Here is a 17,377-nt window from a genome sequence, read left to right as displayed (position 1 = left end):
GTCCACAAAAGTAATACTGTCTTTAATTACTATGAACAAACCTCCTCTAGAGTGATTCTTGAGGTTATTTAAGCTGTTCAAGATGAAAAACAGTCAAGAAAGCAAAGGGAAATATAAATGCTTTGGGAATTCTGATAAACATTTAATTATACTCAACTCCATTTGAATTCAATGTGATTATTACATGTATATTTTTCTCTGATGTTTGCATATGGGATAAGTAAACATCAGCTAATCAGAAAGGAAAAAACAAAAACAAAAAAAAACAACAGTTTGTGTCTAACAAACGGCTGGTACCTGAATGTGTGGTGGGCATTTTTTGAGTAAAGGCAAACACGTTCTTGAGATTAAAGTCTCTTCCCCAAATCTGCCATTGTTCCCTGAAAGCATTTTGATTCCTGACCAGCCCTCCTTCATCATTTCATTCCTCAACAGTCTTCCTGGTCTAGGGAGGGGACCCCAGGAGGGGCTGAGTTCTCTGAGGCCACAGACAGCACCCCCTCACATCGGGAGCCCCATAGACAGGACCTCTATTCACTGCTTTCTGCTTTTTATACGGAGGTCCCCCCCCCATATGCAAATATCCACTCAGGTCACAGGGTAGAAACAGAGCACCAGCTCACTTAAATTCAGGCTCCTCCTCAGGCTTGAAGAGACTTGCGGGAGTGGTGACTCTCATCTGCTCAAAGATGAACCCACTGTGGACCCTCCTCTTTGTGCTGTCAGCCCCCAGAGGTGAGTGTCTCTGGATCAGACATGGGCACGTGGGGAAGCTGCATCTGAGCCCATGGGTCACTGTGCTTCTCTCTCTCCACAGGGGTCCTGTCCCAGGTACAGCTGCGGGAGTCAGTCCCCAGCCTGGTGAAGCCCTCACAGACCCTCTCCCTCACATGCACGGTCTTTGGATTCTCATTGACCAGCTATGCTGTAAACTGGGTCCGCCAGGCTCCAGGGAAGGCGCTAGAGTGGGTTGGTGTCATATATAGTGGTGGAAGCACAGGCTATAACCCAGCCCTGAAATCCCGGCTCAGCATCACCAGGGACACCTCCATGAGCCAAGTCTCTCTATCACTGAGCAGAGTGACAACTGAGGACACGGCCGTGTACTACTGTGCAAGAGACACAGTGAGGGGAAGTCAGTGTGAGCCCCAAAACCTCCCTGCATAGGGGCCCGTGACCACCAGGGGGCGCTCAGGACGCAGTACAAAGCTGAGACCTGGAGCAGGTGCAGAAGAGGCGTTGGGCGGTGGGGGTCCTGGAGGGGATTCTCCTCAGAGAGTCTCTGTCCTCCTCCTGCCCAGGAGCTGCTCCATAGACCCATTTCTGTATCCTGGTATTTCATTGTTGTGGTTTATGTCACTCTCAGACAACTGTGTATGTATATATATTTTAATTTTTCCTTGAAGAAAGGATAGCTTTATGCAAACACACACACATAATACTCAACAGCTAAAATTTTTCTCCTTCAGATCATGAACTCATTATTGCCAAATTCAGACTTAAATTAAAGAAACTAGGGAAAACCACTAGAACATTCAGGCATGACCTAAATCAAATCCCTTATGATTATACAGTGGAAGTGAGAAATAGATATAAGGGACTAGATCTGATAGACTGCCTGATGAACAATGGATGGAGGTTTGTGACAATGTACAGGAGACAGGGAGCAACACCATCCCCAAGGAACATAAATGCAAAAAAGCAAAATGCCTGTCTGAGGAGGCCTTACAAACAGCTGTTAAAAGAAGAAACGGGAAAAGCAAAGGAGAAAAAGAAAGATATACCCATTTGAATGTAGACTTTCTAAGAATAGCAAGGAGAGATAAGAAAGCCTTCCTCGGGGATCAATGCAAAGAATTAGAGGAAAACAATAGAATGGGAAAGACGAGAGAACTGTTCAAGAAAATTAGCGATATCAAGATGGGCTCAATAAAGGACAGAAATAGTATGGACCTAACAGAAGCAAAAGATATTAAGACTAGGTGGTAAGAATACAAAGAACTGTACAAAAAAGATTTTCACGACCCAGATAATCATGATGGTGTGATCACTCACCGAGAGTAAGACATCCTGGAATGTGAAGTCAAGTGGGCCTTAGGAAGCATCACTATGAACAAAGCTAGTGGAGCTGATGGAACTCCAGTTGAGCTAATTCAAATCCTAAAAGATGATGCTGTGAAAGTTTGCACTCAATATGACAGCAAATTTGGAAAATTCATCAGGGGCCACAGGACTGGAAAAGGCAGTTTTCATTGCAATCCCTAAGAAAGGCAATGCCAAAGAATGCTCAAATTACTGCACAATTGCATTCATCTCAAGCGCTAACAAAGTAATGCTCAAAATTCTCAAAGTAGGCTTGGACAATATGTGAACTGAGAAGTTTCAGATCTTCAAGTTAGTTTTAGAAAAGGCAAAGGAACCAGAGATCAAATTGCCAACATTGCTGGATCATCAAAAAGCAAAAGAGTTCCAGAAAAACGTCTATTTCTGCTTTATTGACTATGCCAAAGCCTTTACCTGTGTGGATCACAATAAACTGTGGAAAATTCTGAAAGAGATGGCAATACCAGGCCTCCTGACCCACCTCTTGAGAAATCTGTATGCAGGTCAAGAAGCAACAGTTAGAACTGACATGGAACAGACTGGTTCCAAATAGGAAAAGGAGTACATCACGGCTGAATATTGTCACCCTGCTTATTTAACTTATATACAGAGGACATCATGAGAAACACTGGGCTGGATGAAGCTCAAGATGGAGTCAAGATTGCAGGGAGGAATAACGATAACCTCAGATATGCAGATGACACCATCCATATGGGACAAAGTGAAGAAGAACTAAACAACCTTTTGATGAAAGTGAAAGAGGAGACTGAAAAAGTTGGCTTAAAACTCAACATTCAGAAAACTAAGATCATGGCATCCGGTCCCATCACTTCATGGCAAATAGATGGGGAAACAGTGGAAACAGTGAGAGACTTTATTTTGGGGTCTCCAAAATCACTGAAAATGGTGACTGCATCCATGAAATAAAAACACACTTACTCCTTGGAAGAAAAGTTATGACCGATCGACACAGCATATTAAAAAGCAGAGACATTACTTTGTCAAAAAAGGTTCGTCTAGTCAAGGCTATGGTGTTTCCAGTACTCATGTATGGATATGAGAATTGGACTACAAAGAAATCTGAGCCCCGAAGAAATGATGCTTTTGAACGGTGATGTTGGAGAAGACTCTTGAGAGTCTCTTGAACTGCAAGGGGAAACACCCAGTCCATCCTAAAGGAAATCAATCATGAATATTCATGGGAAGGACTGATGCTGAAGCGGAAACTCCAATTCTTTGGCCACCTGATGCTAAGAGCTGACTCATTTGAAGAGGCTCTGAGGCTGGGAAAGATTGAAGGCGAGAGGAGAAGGGGATGACAGAGGATGAGACGGTTGGATGGCATCACTCACTCCATGCACTTGAGTTTGGAAAACTCCAGGAGTTGGTGATGTGACGTTGGTGACGCCAGGGAGGCCTGGCGTGCTGTCGTCCATGAGGTTGCAAAGAGCCAGACACGACTGAGTGACTGAACTGAACTGAAATAGTCACATGATAAAATAATATCTATATGAAAAGACAGGGCCATCGTATACTGTGTCTTCAGTCCTCTTCCTAGATGCAGTGATTTCAATGTAGCTCATAAACCACGTGCTCCCCTAACCAAATTCAAATACTGAGAGAGATGAAGGAAAGAGACTTCACAGGGACCCAGAAAGATCACGGGAATGGTGATCACACTCCATCCCCACTTACAAGGACAGGGCTGGTCCACATGGAAATTCCTCCTCATGCTCCAGGGTACAATCCACCCCTGGGTGAGGGAGCTCACATCCCTCCTCCCACAGGGCTGAGGTGTCAGGGAAGGCAGGGTGGTGGTGTAGAAGATGGGGGTGTGGGGTCTTCTCCTCTGCCTGGTGACAGCTCCCCAAGGTGAGGGTCTCAGGTGCAGACATGGGTCTGTAGGATGGTTGTGACTGCAGGTCGCTGACAGGGACTGATGATCCTCCTTCCCAGTGTCCAGTCCCAGATGCACTGAAGCAGTCGGGCCAGAACTGGTGAAGCCCTCACTGACCCTCTCCTCACGTGCACTGTCTCTGCTTACTCCATCACGTGGTTATTGTCAGAAGTGGATTCCCCAGGCCGCAGGGAAGGGGCTAGAGCAGATGGCATGCATAAACTATGACGGTGACACTGACCACAGCCCCTCCATCAGGAGCCACGCCTCCATCTCAGAGACATCCAAGATCAGTTCTCCCTGCAGCTGAGCTCTGTGACCACTGAGGACACGGCCGTGTGTTGCTGTGCAGGAGACACAGTGAGGGGAAGGCAGTGTGAGCCCAGACACCAGCCACCCTCCGTGGGCTCCATTACCACCAGCAGGTGCTGGGGACAAACAATTGTGTTTTGCAGGAGCAGGTGCAGATGGTGATTGACAGCTGGTCTCCTCTCAGGGGGCTTCCTCTCCTTGTAGCAGTTTTTCTGGGGAACTTCTCTGCATTCATGACTCTTAGGTACCTCCTCAGTCTCCGAGGCAGAATGGTGGTTGGGATAGGGGAGGATATCCTCACTGCACGAAAGGCACAGTCTCATTGGGTTGCTTCCTATTGTCACTTAGGCCCGTTCTCTGGACATTTGGTGTAAGCTCGCTAAGTCCACGGGAGAGGCTCTGTGTGACTCGGCAGTGCTGCTCAGCACAGCAGGGCCAGTGAACGAGCTAGCCAGCAGTCAGCAGTGTAAGTGCAGCTGGACTCACACAACAGAGGTGTATAAACCCAGAGCCAGGGAAGAACCCCTCTTGTTGGTGCTAAGTCAACTGACACCTCACTCACAGCATTAGCCATAGGACTCTCCATGGAGATGCAGCGGGACCTCCTCTCCAGCCTGAGATAGAAGCTGAGTCTGCAGACACCACGCACAGATGCAGGAAGATGAAAAGATTGTGTCATCTGTGTTCCTGCATCTATGTCTGTGGTGTCCTCAGACTCACCTTCTGCATCAACCTGGGGTGGAGGTCCCATTGAATTTCCATGGAGAAAACTATGAATAATGCTCTGAGTGTGGTGTCAGCTCTTTGAGCACCACCGAGGGGCATTCCTCCCTTCACTAATTGACAGGCTTTAGTAGGTTCAGTAGCTTCTGTTCTTTGAGTGGTTTTACGGCAGATAGAGGACACATACTAAAGGGAAGCTTGTACTTGAAGAGCAATTCTTACTTTATATCCTCAGCTTTCTTGTCAAGGTATGAGCCACCAGAAGTTTATACAAGGACAAGTCTTTCAAGGAGAGAGTACAATACATCTAAGGAATATACAGAATATTCCCTGATGAATAAAGAGCCATTGTGAGCCCCGACCTGGTGTTCAGCCATGTCTCCTGACTGTCTCATGGAACAAACAAACACTACCTTTAGCTTATGGAACTTAGTGATTTTAAACACTTTTGTCCTATGAATGCTCATCACTTCAGTCATGTCAGACTGTTTAACATCTAATGGACTATAGCCCATTAGGCTCCTCTGTCCATGAGATTTTCCAGGCAAGAATGTTGCAGTGGGTTGCCATGCCCTCCTCCAGGGCATCTTCCTGACCCAGGGATCAAACCTCTGTCTATTACATCTCCTTATTGGACAGAAATGGTATGGACCTAACAGAAGCAGAAGATATTAAGAAGAGATGGCAAGAATACACAGAAGAACTGTACAAAAAAGATCTTCATGACCCAGATAATCACGATGGTGTGATCACTGACCTAGAGCCAGACATCCTGAAATGTGAAGTCAAGTGGGCCTTAGAAAGCATCACTATGAACAAAGCTAGTGGAGGTGATGGAATTCCAGTTGAGCTATTCCAAATCCTGAGAGATGATGCTGTGAAAGGACTGCACTCAATATGCCAGCAAATTTGCAAAACTCAGGCGTGGCCACAGGACTGGAAAAGGTCAGTTTTCATTCCAATCCCAAAGAAAGGCAATGCCAAAGAATGCTCAATCTACTGCACAATTTCACTCATGTCACACACTAGTAAAGTAATGCTCAAAATTCTCCAAGCCAGGCTTCAGCAATATGTGAACTGTGAACTTCCTGATGTTCAAGCTGGTTTTAGAAAAGGCAGAGGAACCAGAGATCAAATTGCCAACATCCCCTGCATCATGGAAAAAGCAAGAGAGTTCCAGAAAAACATCTATTTCTGCTTTATTGACTATGCCAAAGCCTTTGACTGTGTGGATCACAATAAACTGTGGAAAATTCTGAAAGAGATGGGAATACCAGACCACTTGATGTACCTCTTGAGAAAACTGTATGCAGGTCAGGAAGCAACAGTTTTAACTGGACATGGAACAACAGACTGGTTCCAAATAGGAAAAGGAGTACATTAAGGCTGTATATTGTCACCCTGCTTATTTAACTTATATGCAGAGTACATCATGAGAAATGCTGGACTAGAAGAAACACAAGCTGGAATCAAGATTGCCAGGAGAAATATCAATAACCTCAGATATGCGGATGACACCACCCTTATGGCAGAAAGTGAAGAGGAACTCAAAAGCCTCTTGATGAAAGTGAAAGTGGAGAGTGACAAAGTTGGCTTAAAGCTCAACATGCAGAAAACAAAGATCATGGCATCCAGTGCCATCACTTCATGGGAAATAGATGGGAAACAGTGGAAACAGTGTCAGACTTTATATTTCTGGGCTCCAAAATCACTACAGATGGGGACTGCAGCCATGAAATTAAAAGACACTTACCCTTAGAAGGAAAGTTATGACCAACCTAGATAGCATATTCAAAAGCAGAGACATTACTTTGCCAACAAAGGTCCGTCTAGTCAAGGTTATGGTTTTCCTGTGGTCATGTATGGATGTGAGAGTTGGACTGTGAAGAAGGCTGAGTGCCGAAGAATTGATGCTTATGAACTGTGGTGTTGGAGAAGACTCTTGAGAGTCCCTTGGACTGCAAGGAGATCCAACCAGACCATTCTGAATATCAGCCCTGGGATTTCTTTGGAGGGAATGATGCTAAAGCTGAAACTCCAGTACTTTGGCCAATCATGCGAAGAGTTGACTCATTGGAAAAGACTCTGATGCTGGGAGGGATTGGGGGCAGGAGGACAAGGGGACGACAGAGGATGAGATGGCTGGATGGCATCACTGACTCGATGGACGTGAGTCTCAGTGAACTCCGGGAGTATGTAATGGACAGGGAGGCCTGGCGTGCTGTGATTTATGGGGTCACAAAAAGTCGGACACGACTGAGCGACAGATCTGATCTGAAGCAGTTCCTTGTCACTAGCACTGTCTTTCGATAATTATGTGAGTCTCGTTCAGCAGAAATCACACAAAGACAAAGTGAACAGAGTAAACAATGAGAAAGTGAAAGTTGCTCAGTTGTATCCAACTCTTTGCGACTCCATGGACAAAACAGTCCAATGAATTCTCCAAGGAATAATATTGGAGTGAGTAGCATTTCCCTTCTCCAGGGCATCTTCCCAACCCAGAGATCAAACCCAGGTCTCCCAAACTGCAGGCAGATTCTTCACCAGCTGAGCCACAAGGGAAACCCAAATATACTGAAGTGGGTAGCCTATCCATTCTCCCGCAGATCTTCCTGTCCCAGGAATCAAATCCTATAGTGCAGGATGATTCTTTACCATTGAGCTGTGAGTTCAGTCACTCGGTAATGGCTGACTCTTCACAACCCCATGGACTGCAGCACGCCAGACTTCCCTGTCCATCTCCAACTCCCAGAACTTGCTCAAGCTTATGTCCATCCAGTCGATGATGCCATCCAACCATCGCATCCTCTGGCATCCCCTTTTCCTCCTGTCTTCAATCATTCCCAGCATCAGGGTCTTTTCCAATGAGTCTGTTCTTCAAATCATGTGGCCAATGTATTGGAGCTTCAGCTTCAGCATCAGTCCTTCCAATGAATATTCAGGACTGATCTCCTCTAGGATAGACTGGTTTGATCCTCTTGCAGTCCAAGGGACTCTCAACAGTCTTCTCCAACACCACAGTTCAAAAGCATCAATACTTCAGTGCTCAGCTTTCTTTATGGTCCTCCTCTCATATCCATACATGACTACTGGAAAAACCATAGCTTTACAAGACGGAATTTGGCCAGCAAAGTAAAGTCTCCATTTTTTAGTGCGCTATGTTGATGCAATCAACCGCCCCTGTGGGTCTAAGCTGATCCCGTGGAAATTCAAGGGGGAATTTTGTCTGAGCTCAGGCTTCCTGATCTAGGCGTCCACTAGGACAAGTGGAGCTCAGCTTGGCTGAAACTTTCTACTGCACAATGCCAGCCTGGGCCTAGTGCCCATGGGCACTGGTCTCTGCCGGGGTCTCTAGAAGGGAGGTAGAGACCTTGGGACTAGGCATGATGGCGGCTGCGACCGGATCACGAAGCGTGGTCTAGAGGAGCTACCCCACGTCTGAGGTCAGGGGCAGAAGCCGGGAGGACCCCATGCCCGAAGGGCGGCAGCCAAGAGGAGTTACCCCAAGTCCAAGGTCAAGGGCAGCGGCCGAGAGTGCCATGCTGCAATGGCGCAGGAACGGCAGAGAAGAGCTACCCAAGTCCGAGGTCAGGGGTGGTGGCCGGGAGGAGCTACCCCACGTCCAGGTTAGGGGTGGTGTCTGAGGTCAGGGGCGGCGGCCGGGAGGAGCTACCCCACACCAGAGGCGGCCAGGAGGACCAACCCCACTCCAAGGAGTGGTGGCTGCATGGGCACAGGAGGGCCTAGAGGTGCTATCCCACGTTGAAGGTCAGGAAGGGCAGTGGTGAGGAGATACCCCTCGTCCAAGGTAAGGAGCAGCGGCTGCACTTTGCTGGAGCAGCCGTGAAGAAATACCCCACATCCAAGGTAAGAGAAACCCAAGTAAGATGGTAGGTGTTGCAAGAGGGCATCAGAGGGCAGACACACTGAAATCATACTCACAGAAAACTAGTCAATCTAATCACACTAGGACCACAGCCTTGTCTAACTCAATAAAACTAAGCCATGCCCGTGGGGCAACCCAAGATGGGCGGGTCATGGTGGAGAGATCTGACAGAATGTGGTCCACTGGAGAAAGGAATGACAAATCACTTCAGAATTCTTGCCTTGAGAATCCCACGAACCGTATGAAAAGGCAAAATGATAGGATACTGAAAGAGGAACTTCCCAGGTCAGGAGGTGCCCAATATGCTACTGGAGATTAGCGGAGAAACAACTCCAGAAAGAATGAAGGGATGGAGCCAAAGCAAAAAGAATACCCAGCTGTGGATGTGACTGGTGATAGAAGTAAGGTCCAATGCTATAAAGAGCAATATTGCATAGGGACCTGGAATGTCAGGTCCATGAATCAAGGCAAATTGGAAGTGGTCAAACGAGAGATGGCAAGAGTGAATGTCGACATTCTAGAAATCAGTGAACTCAAATGGACTGGAATGGGTGAATTTAACTCAGATGACCATTATATCTACTACTGTGGGCAAGAATCCCTCAGAAGAAATGGAGTAGCCATCATGGTCAACAAAAGAGTCTGAAATGCAGTACTTGGATGCAATCTCAAAAACGATAGAATGATCTCTGTTCATTTCCCAGGCAAACCATTCAATATCACAGTAATCCAAGTCTATGCCCCAACCAGTAATGCTGAAGAACCTGAAGTTGAATGGTTCTATGTAGACCTACAAGACCTTTTAGAACTAACACCCAAAAAAGATGTCCTTTTCATTATAGGGGACTGGAATGCAAAAGTAGGAAGTCAAGAAACACCTGGAGTAACAGGCAAATTTGGCCTTGGAATACAGAATGAAGCAGGGCAAAGACTAATAGAGTTTTGCCAAGAAAATGCATTGGTCATAGCAAACACCCTCTTTCAACTACACAAGAGAAGACTCTACACATGGACATCACCAGATGGTCAACACAGAAATCAGATTGATTATATTCTTTGCAGCCAAAGATGGAGAAGCTCTATACAGTCAACAAAAACAAGACCAGGAGCTGTCTGTGGCTCAGATAATGAACTCCTTATTGCCAAATTCAGATTAAATTGGAGAAAGTAGGGAAAACCACTAGGCCATTCAGGTATGACCTAAATCAAATCCCTTATGATTATACAGTGGAAGTGAGAAATAGATTTAAGGGCCTAGATCTGATAGACAGAGTGCCTGATGAACTATGGAATGAGGTTCGTGACATTGTACAGGAGACAGGGATCAAGACCATGCCCATGGAAAAGAAATGCAGAAAAGCAAAATGGCTGTCTGGGGAGGCCTTACAAATAGCTGTGAAAAGAAGAGAAGTGAAAAGCAAAGGAGAAAAGGAAAAATATATGCATCTCAATGCAGAGTTCCAAAGAATGGCAAGAAGAGATAGGAAAGACTTCCTCAGCGATCAATGCAAAGAAATAGAGGAAAACAACAGAATGGGAAAGACTAGAGATCTCTTCAAGAAAATTAGAGATACCAAGGGAACATTTCACAAAGATGGGCTCGATAAAAGACAGAAATGGTATGGACCTAACAGAAGCAGAAGACATTAAGAAGAGGTGGCATGAATACACAGAAGAACTGTACAAAAAAGATCTTCATGACCCAGATAATCACAATGGTGTGATCACTGACCTAGAGTCAGACATTCTGGAATGTGAAGTCAAGTGGGCCTTAGAAAGCATCACTATGAACAAAGCTAGTGGAGGTGATGGAATTCCAGTTGAGCTATTCCAATTCCTGAAAGATGATGCTGTGAAAGTGCCACACTCAATATGCCAGCAAATTTGGAAAACTCAGCAGTGGCCACAGGACTGGAAAAAGTCAGTTTTCATTCCAATCCCAAAGAAAGGCGATGCCAAAGAATGCTCAAACTACCACACAATTGCACTCATCTCACACACTAGTAAAGTAATGCTCAAAATTCTCCAAGCCAGGCTTCAGCAATATGTGAGCTGTGAACTTCCTGATGTTCAAGCTGGTTTTAGAAAAGGCAGAGGAACCAGAGATCAAATTGCCAACATCCACTGGATCATGGAAAAAGCAAGAGAGTTCCAGAAAAACATCTATTTCTGCTTTATTGACTATGCCAAAGCCTTTGACTGTGTGGATCACAATAAACTGTGGAAAATTCTGAAAGAGATGGGAATACCAGACCCCCTGACCTACCTCTTGAGAAATCTGTATGCAGGTCAGGAAGCAACAGTTATAATTGGACATGGAACAACAGACTGGTTCCAAATAGGAAATGGAGTACATCAAGGCTGTATATTGTCACCCTGCCTATTCAACTTATATGCAGAGTACATCATGAGAAACGCTGGACTAGAAGAAACACAAGCTGGAATCAAGATTGCCAGGAGAAATATCAATAACCTCAGATATGCAGATGACACCACCCTTATGGCAGAAAGTGAAGAGGAACTCAAAAGCCTCTTGATGAAAGTGAAAGTGGAGAGTGACAAAGTTGGCTTAAAGCTCAACATTCAGAAAAGGAAGATCATTGCATCCAGTGCCATCACTTCATGGGAAATAGATGGGGAAACAGTGGAAACAGTGTCAGACTTTATTTTTTGGGGCTCCAAAATCACTTCAGATGGTGATTGCAGCAATGAAATTAAAAGACACTTACTCCTTGGAAGGAAAGTTGTGACCATCCTAGATAGCATATTCAAAAGCAGAGACATTACTTTGCCAACAAAGGTCCGTCTACTCAAGGCTATGGTTTTTCCTGTGGTCATGTATGGATGTGAAAGTTGGACTGTGAAGAAGGCCGAGCACCGAAGAATTGATGCTTTTGAACTGTGGTGTTGGAGAAGACTCTTGAGAGTCCCTTGGACTGCAAGGAGATCCAACCAGTCCATTCTGAAGGAGATCAGCCCAGGGATTTCTTTGGAGGGAATGATGCTGAAGCTGAAACTCCAGTACTTTGGCCACCTCATGCGATGAGCTGACTCATTGGAAAAACTCTGATGCTGGGAGGGATTGAGGGCAGAAGGAGAAGGGGATGCCAGAGGATGAGATGGCTGGATTGCATCACTGACTCGATGGACATGAGTCTCAGTGAACTCCGAGAGTATGTGATGGACAGGGAGGCCTGGCATGCTGTGATTCATGGGGTCCCAAAGAGTCAGACATGACTGAGCAAGTGAACTGAACTAGGTTGATCAAAGGTCTTCTTCCAAGGAGCATGTTATCAGAGAAGCTTGAACTGATCGATTGGGGAAGCCCAAACAATGAGAAAAATCACAAGCCAATGAAACAAAGAGCGCAGATGTGGGTGGTCCCAGATTTGGTAAAGTCAGCAGTTCATGTACCTGGAAAGAATGAACACCCTTCCACATGGCACACCCACCTGTCAGCCCTTCCCCTAGGGGACCCCCTCATGTACGGACGTGATTTCTGCATTCCCTCGTCACACAGGGACATGGAAAGGGGCTGGAAGAAGGGGGACAGCACCTCTGAAACTAAGTCAGGAACCCGGAATCACCGAGAGGCACTTTGTCCTGCCTTCTGACTAGAACTGGGGCACCAGGACGTAACAATCTCCTCACCGTGGTGCTTTCTGAATTCCAGCCTCTTGGAAGAGCTTTGGAATCTGAGCCTAAAATAAGTGCCCTGCTGAGTCCTTCATCCCTGTCTCTCTATGTTGGTCAAGTCTGTCCAGGCTCCTCTGACTCTTAGTGACATTGGATTTCTACTTCGACTCTCAGGTCAAGGACAACCTCAGCTGGTACCTGCTGGTTCCTGCATCAAGAGGTAGTGTGTGTGGAAACTGTGATTTCCATCATTAAAGCAAGGAAATTCTCAACATCAAAACTTTCCCTGGACCTAACAGTGTCCTAACATTGCAGGGCAATCCCCCAGCACAAAACCAGACAGGAGGGAAATCCACAGTCCAGGTGAGATCTGCCCATGGGAGCAAAGCTTCAGGAGGAGCACCTTCTGGGTAATTACTACCAATTCCTGCAGGACCAGCAATTACCACTGTGAGGATGAGAGATCCTGGGGCCACAGTGCATGGTTTGTGGGATATAACTCCAGAAACATCCAGATCTTCAAGGTAAGTGTTCATATTTATCCCTTCAGGACACCTGACGAACGAGGGGAAGGCAAACGCTGAGAAATGTTAACACCTACCCAGAAGGTTCAACAGGCAGACCCTCCATGGAAGAGCTCTTCACCCAGCTTCTCCTAGGAGGTGAATAGAAATTCTTGTCCACTGCAGACCTACAGAGGGTTCATATCTCACAGCTAAGAGAAGGGACTGGAGCAGGGCACTGCAGCCCAGGAGGGAGTAGAACGCAGATGGGCCAGTACTGAAAACCCTGGTGACGCTCAGCGCCCAGACCCAGATCCCCTGAGTCATGGGTGTTCAACCTCAACAATGCAGGTAGCCCCTACCCACATGTGACCCCCAGGGACCTGGCAGAGCTACGATATGCACCCTCTTTGAGGAGGGGAGCTCGTGTGCAGACACCACAGCCAGACAACATCCAGGAGGCAGGGCGCTAAGGCTCTGGTACCCATGGCTGGAGACCAGGCTTGGAGCCTTCAGTACTGGCCTCAGACCTGCTCTCTCCTGCCTGATCGACATGGCCAGTATCCCTCTCCTGCTCTTGGGTATCTGACATGCTCAGGAATATTTATGAAGAATCTATCAGAGACTCAGAACAGGGGGAAGCAGGTTTGTCACAGGGTCCTGCTGGAGGACACGTGGCTGACTCAGCAGTGGGTCTGTCTCCCCAATGACCTCAGGTCCTGAAGTTCTTGGGCAGGTGGTCAGGAGGGATGGTGAGAAGCAGGATGGAGTCTGAGGATGGATGCACCCCGAGGCCATCCTGCTGAAGAGATGTCCTGTCGGGGGACACGCACATGGCTGACCTAGCTTCTCTGCAGGGTGCTGTTGTGGCAACCCTCTCCAGTGTTCCTGCCCGGAGAATCCCATGGACAGAGGAGTCTGGTGGGCTACAGTCTGTGGGGTCTCAAAGGGCCAGAGACGACTGAGGTGACTGAGCATGCTCACCGCACCATTCCCTCAGTGAGCACTCCCTCAAAGCAGGCTCACCTGTGTCAGCTGAAAAGGGCTCTGCAACATCCTCCTCTCATGTCTCAGGTGTCTCCTCTCACAGGTGTGGGCACTAGGAGCCCCTCAGGTGTTTGTGCTGTGAGTTGTCTGGGGCGACTGCACTGGTTTTCAACAAGGGGGCTCATCTGGAACTTCTTGTGGGGCCCCTGCAGGATCCAGGTGCTGCAAGAACAGGTGAGCCCAGGAGTGAACGGTAGGTGGAGTGGGCATCGAGCCCCATGCTTCTGCGTGCAGCTATCCTGTGACATGATGTTAGCCCACAGGGGGCTCCAGGAGGCCAAGGGACCCCATGTCCTCGAGAGCCTCTGGACTCACTGTGAGTGTCAACTGCATCAGTGCACCTGCAGCCCCAGGCGGCGATGTCCAGGTGTTCTCACAAACTCCTTCCTTGGGGTCTCTCTACAGAGTGTGTGCATTTATTGAGGCCATTTCTGCTGCTGCTGCTAACTTGCTTCAGTCATGTCCGACTCTGTGCAACCCCAGAGACGGCAGCCCACCTGGCTCCCCCATCCCTGGGATTCTCCAGGCAAGAACACTGGAGTGGGTTGCCATTTCCTTCTCCAAAGGCTATTTCTAGAGAAGATTAAAAGATCATGCTGTCTCTAGAAGAATACTCTGAAGGTAGAACAGAGCCACTTAATACCAGACCAGAAACATTGCTAGGACTGCGCTGTGAGCCCAGGCAGGGGGTGCCCAGGACCCCAGTGCAGGGCTGCTGCCCAGGAGCATGTAGGGATAGGGACCGGGAGTCTCAGAGATGGAGTCTCTCTTTTCACTGAAAACAATAACTAGCAGGACAAGGACTGATGACGTTTAATATTGGGACCTGTTGGGAATACACAGCACAGTGAGGCCATGAGAAGTATGTGAGGATATGTCTGATTCTATGAGTGTGTGAATATGTGTAGTGTGTATGTGAGCATGCGAGTCTGGATGTGTGTGCATGTTTGTGTGTGTGTGAGTGTGTATATGAGTGTGTGAATGTGTATGAGTCCATATGTGAGTGTGGATGTGTGTGCATGTTTGTCTGTGTGTGCATTAGTGTGTATATGTATGAGTATATGTATGTATCTTGTGAGTGTAAATGTGTGCATGTGTGTGCTTGTGTTTGTGTGTATGTGTGCATGTGTGTGTGAGTGAGCATGTCTCTGTGTGACAGGTGTGTGTTTGTGTGTGTGAGAGGTGTGTGTGTGTGAGATAGGTGTGTGTGTTTGACAGATGTCTGTGTGACTGTGTGTGTGTGTATCACGTGTGTATGAGACAGCTGTGTGTGTTACAGGTGTGTGTGTGTGTGTTAAGGGGTGTTTGTGTGACAGGTGTGTGTACCAGGTGTGTGTGTGTGTGTGACAGGTGTGTGTGTGTGTGGTGGTGTGTTGTGTGTGTGTGTCTGTATGTCTATGTGACAGGTATGTGTGTGTGTGTGACAGGAGTGTGTGTGTGTAACATCTGTTTGTGTTTGTGTGTGTAACAGGGGTGTGTTTGTGTGTGTGACAGGTGTGTGTGTAGAACACCTGTGTGTGTGAGACAGGTGTCTGTGTGTCTGTGACATGTTTGTGTGTGTGTAAAGGGGTGTGTGTGTGACAGCTGTGTGTAACAAGTATGTGTGTGTATAACAGGTGTGTGTGTGTGACAGGTGTGTGTGTAGATGACAGGTGTGTTCTGTGTGTGACTGTGTGTGTCTATATGTCTGTGTGACAGGTATGTGTGTGTGTGACAGGAGTGTGTGTGTGTAACATCTGTTTGTGTTTGTGTGTGTAACAGGGGTGTGTTTGTGTGTGTGACAGGTGTGTGTGTGTAACACCTGTGTGCGAAACATCTGTCTGTGTGTCTGTGACACGTTTCTGTATATGTGTGTAAAGGGGTGTGTGTGTGACAGCTGTGTGTAATAACTCTGTGTGTGTATAACAGGTGTGTGTGTGTGTGACAGGTGTGTGTGTAGATGACAGGTGTGTTGTGTGTATGACTATGTGTGTCTGTATGTCTGTGTGACAGGTGTGTGTGTGTAATAGCTGTGTGTGTGTAACCCATGAACTGTGGCATGCCAGTCTTCTTTGTCCTTTCTAGGCAAGAATCCTGGAGTGGGTTGCCATTTCCTACTCCAGGGAATCTCACAGCCGAGGAGTCAACCCAGGTCTCCTACATTGCAGGTGGATTCTTTACCATAAGAGGCAAAATTCTCATTATCTACAGAACACTGTAGATAGAAAACCCTAAAGACTCCACACAAAGCTACTAGACCACACTCATCCAGAGAGCACTGAACTCAACAGGTCAGAGTAGGTACCAGCATCTGATTGTTCATGGCTTAGGAGTTGTTGGGGATTCTCTGGATCCCACTTCTGATGCCATAAACTAAACCCCATAGACACCAAATGGTAGTGGATTTGGGGATGTGGTCTTCAACCTTCCAGTCCCGTGAGATGAGAAGCATATTTGGGCTTTACAGGTGGTCCAGTGGGATCACAAGATCAGAGAAAGTGCAGAGAAAGGAAAGCCTATTCGGCAATGCACAACAAAACACCACTGGCTTTGATGATGGATGAAGGTGTTGAGCCAAGGGATGAGGACACACCTAGAAGCTCAGTGACCTGGATGCCAGACACCCACAGTTCCAGGGTCACCCTCAGGAGTCTTGACCATGTTGCATAGTATCGGACACAAGTGACCCCACAAGCTCTGAGGCAGAGTGAGGTGGGGCCTCTCCCCAGAGCACATTCAGGTGTCGGGAAACGGGATCTGGCACAGAAGACATGCTCCTGCAGAACTGCTGTGACCAAAGCCAGACCAGGAAGGGCTTTTCATAGACAGTAGGTTCTAACTCAGTCAGTGTACAGGTGAGATCCTTGTGCCGAGGAAGAGCTGACCAGCATCAGACCCGAAGGGGTGACGTTTCGGGGCAGGAGAAGACCAGGGTCCCATGGACAGGGCGCCCGTCAGAGTGGGGACACACACTGGTCTTTTCTGGCTCCAGGAGGGATAACCCCACTGATGACATGTTGACAGCACTCCCCACCCCGGGCAAACCCGCTGCCAAGTCCACACGTGCTGTGACTGTCGTCAGCCCCAGGCTACATCCTCACACACAGAAGTGCAGGAGTGAGGACACAGCCGCAGGGCCACAGGGAGGCGGGGGAGCAGAGCCCTAAGGAGCCCCCAGGAGCTGTGTGTCCTCAGTCTTCAGCAGACTTGGGGTCCTCAGTGTCCACCCTCAGGGAGGAGATGCTGAGGTTCACGAGTTCCTGCAGACACTCAGTTGTGCACAGGAAAATG

General features: G+C 47.5%; 1 gene segment (V, D, J or C); it reads left to right on the top strand.

Moving 5' to 3' along the window:
• The first annotated feature begins 689 nt into the window (after positions 1-689).
• LOC129633971 (immunoglobulin heavy variable 4-59-like) lies at positions 690-14,189 on the top strand. The segment is given in 6 exon segments: positions 690-735; positions 818-1,125; positions 4,661-4,778; positions 12,703-12,751; positions 12,991-13,081; positions 14,151-14,189. Coding segments are annotated over 6 exon segments (651 nt in total).
• The last annotated feature ends 3,188 nt before the right edge of the window (positions 14,190-17,377 follow it).

This window comes from Bubalus kerabau, chromosome 19 (genome assembly GCF_029407905.1).
Source record: "Bubalus kerabau isolate K-KA32 ecotype Philippines breed swamp buffalo chromosome 19, PCC_UOA_SB_1v2, whole genome shotgun sequence".
NCBI classification, from domain to species: domain Eukaryota; kingdom Metazoa; phylum Chordata; class Mammalia; order Artiodactyla; family Bovidae; genus Bubalus; species Bubalus kerabau.
The sequence above is the reverse complement of the archived record's forward strand: the minus strand, read 5'-3'. Positions and strand labels throughout refer to the sequence as shown.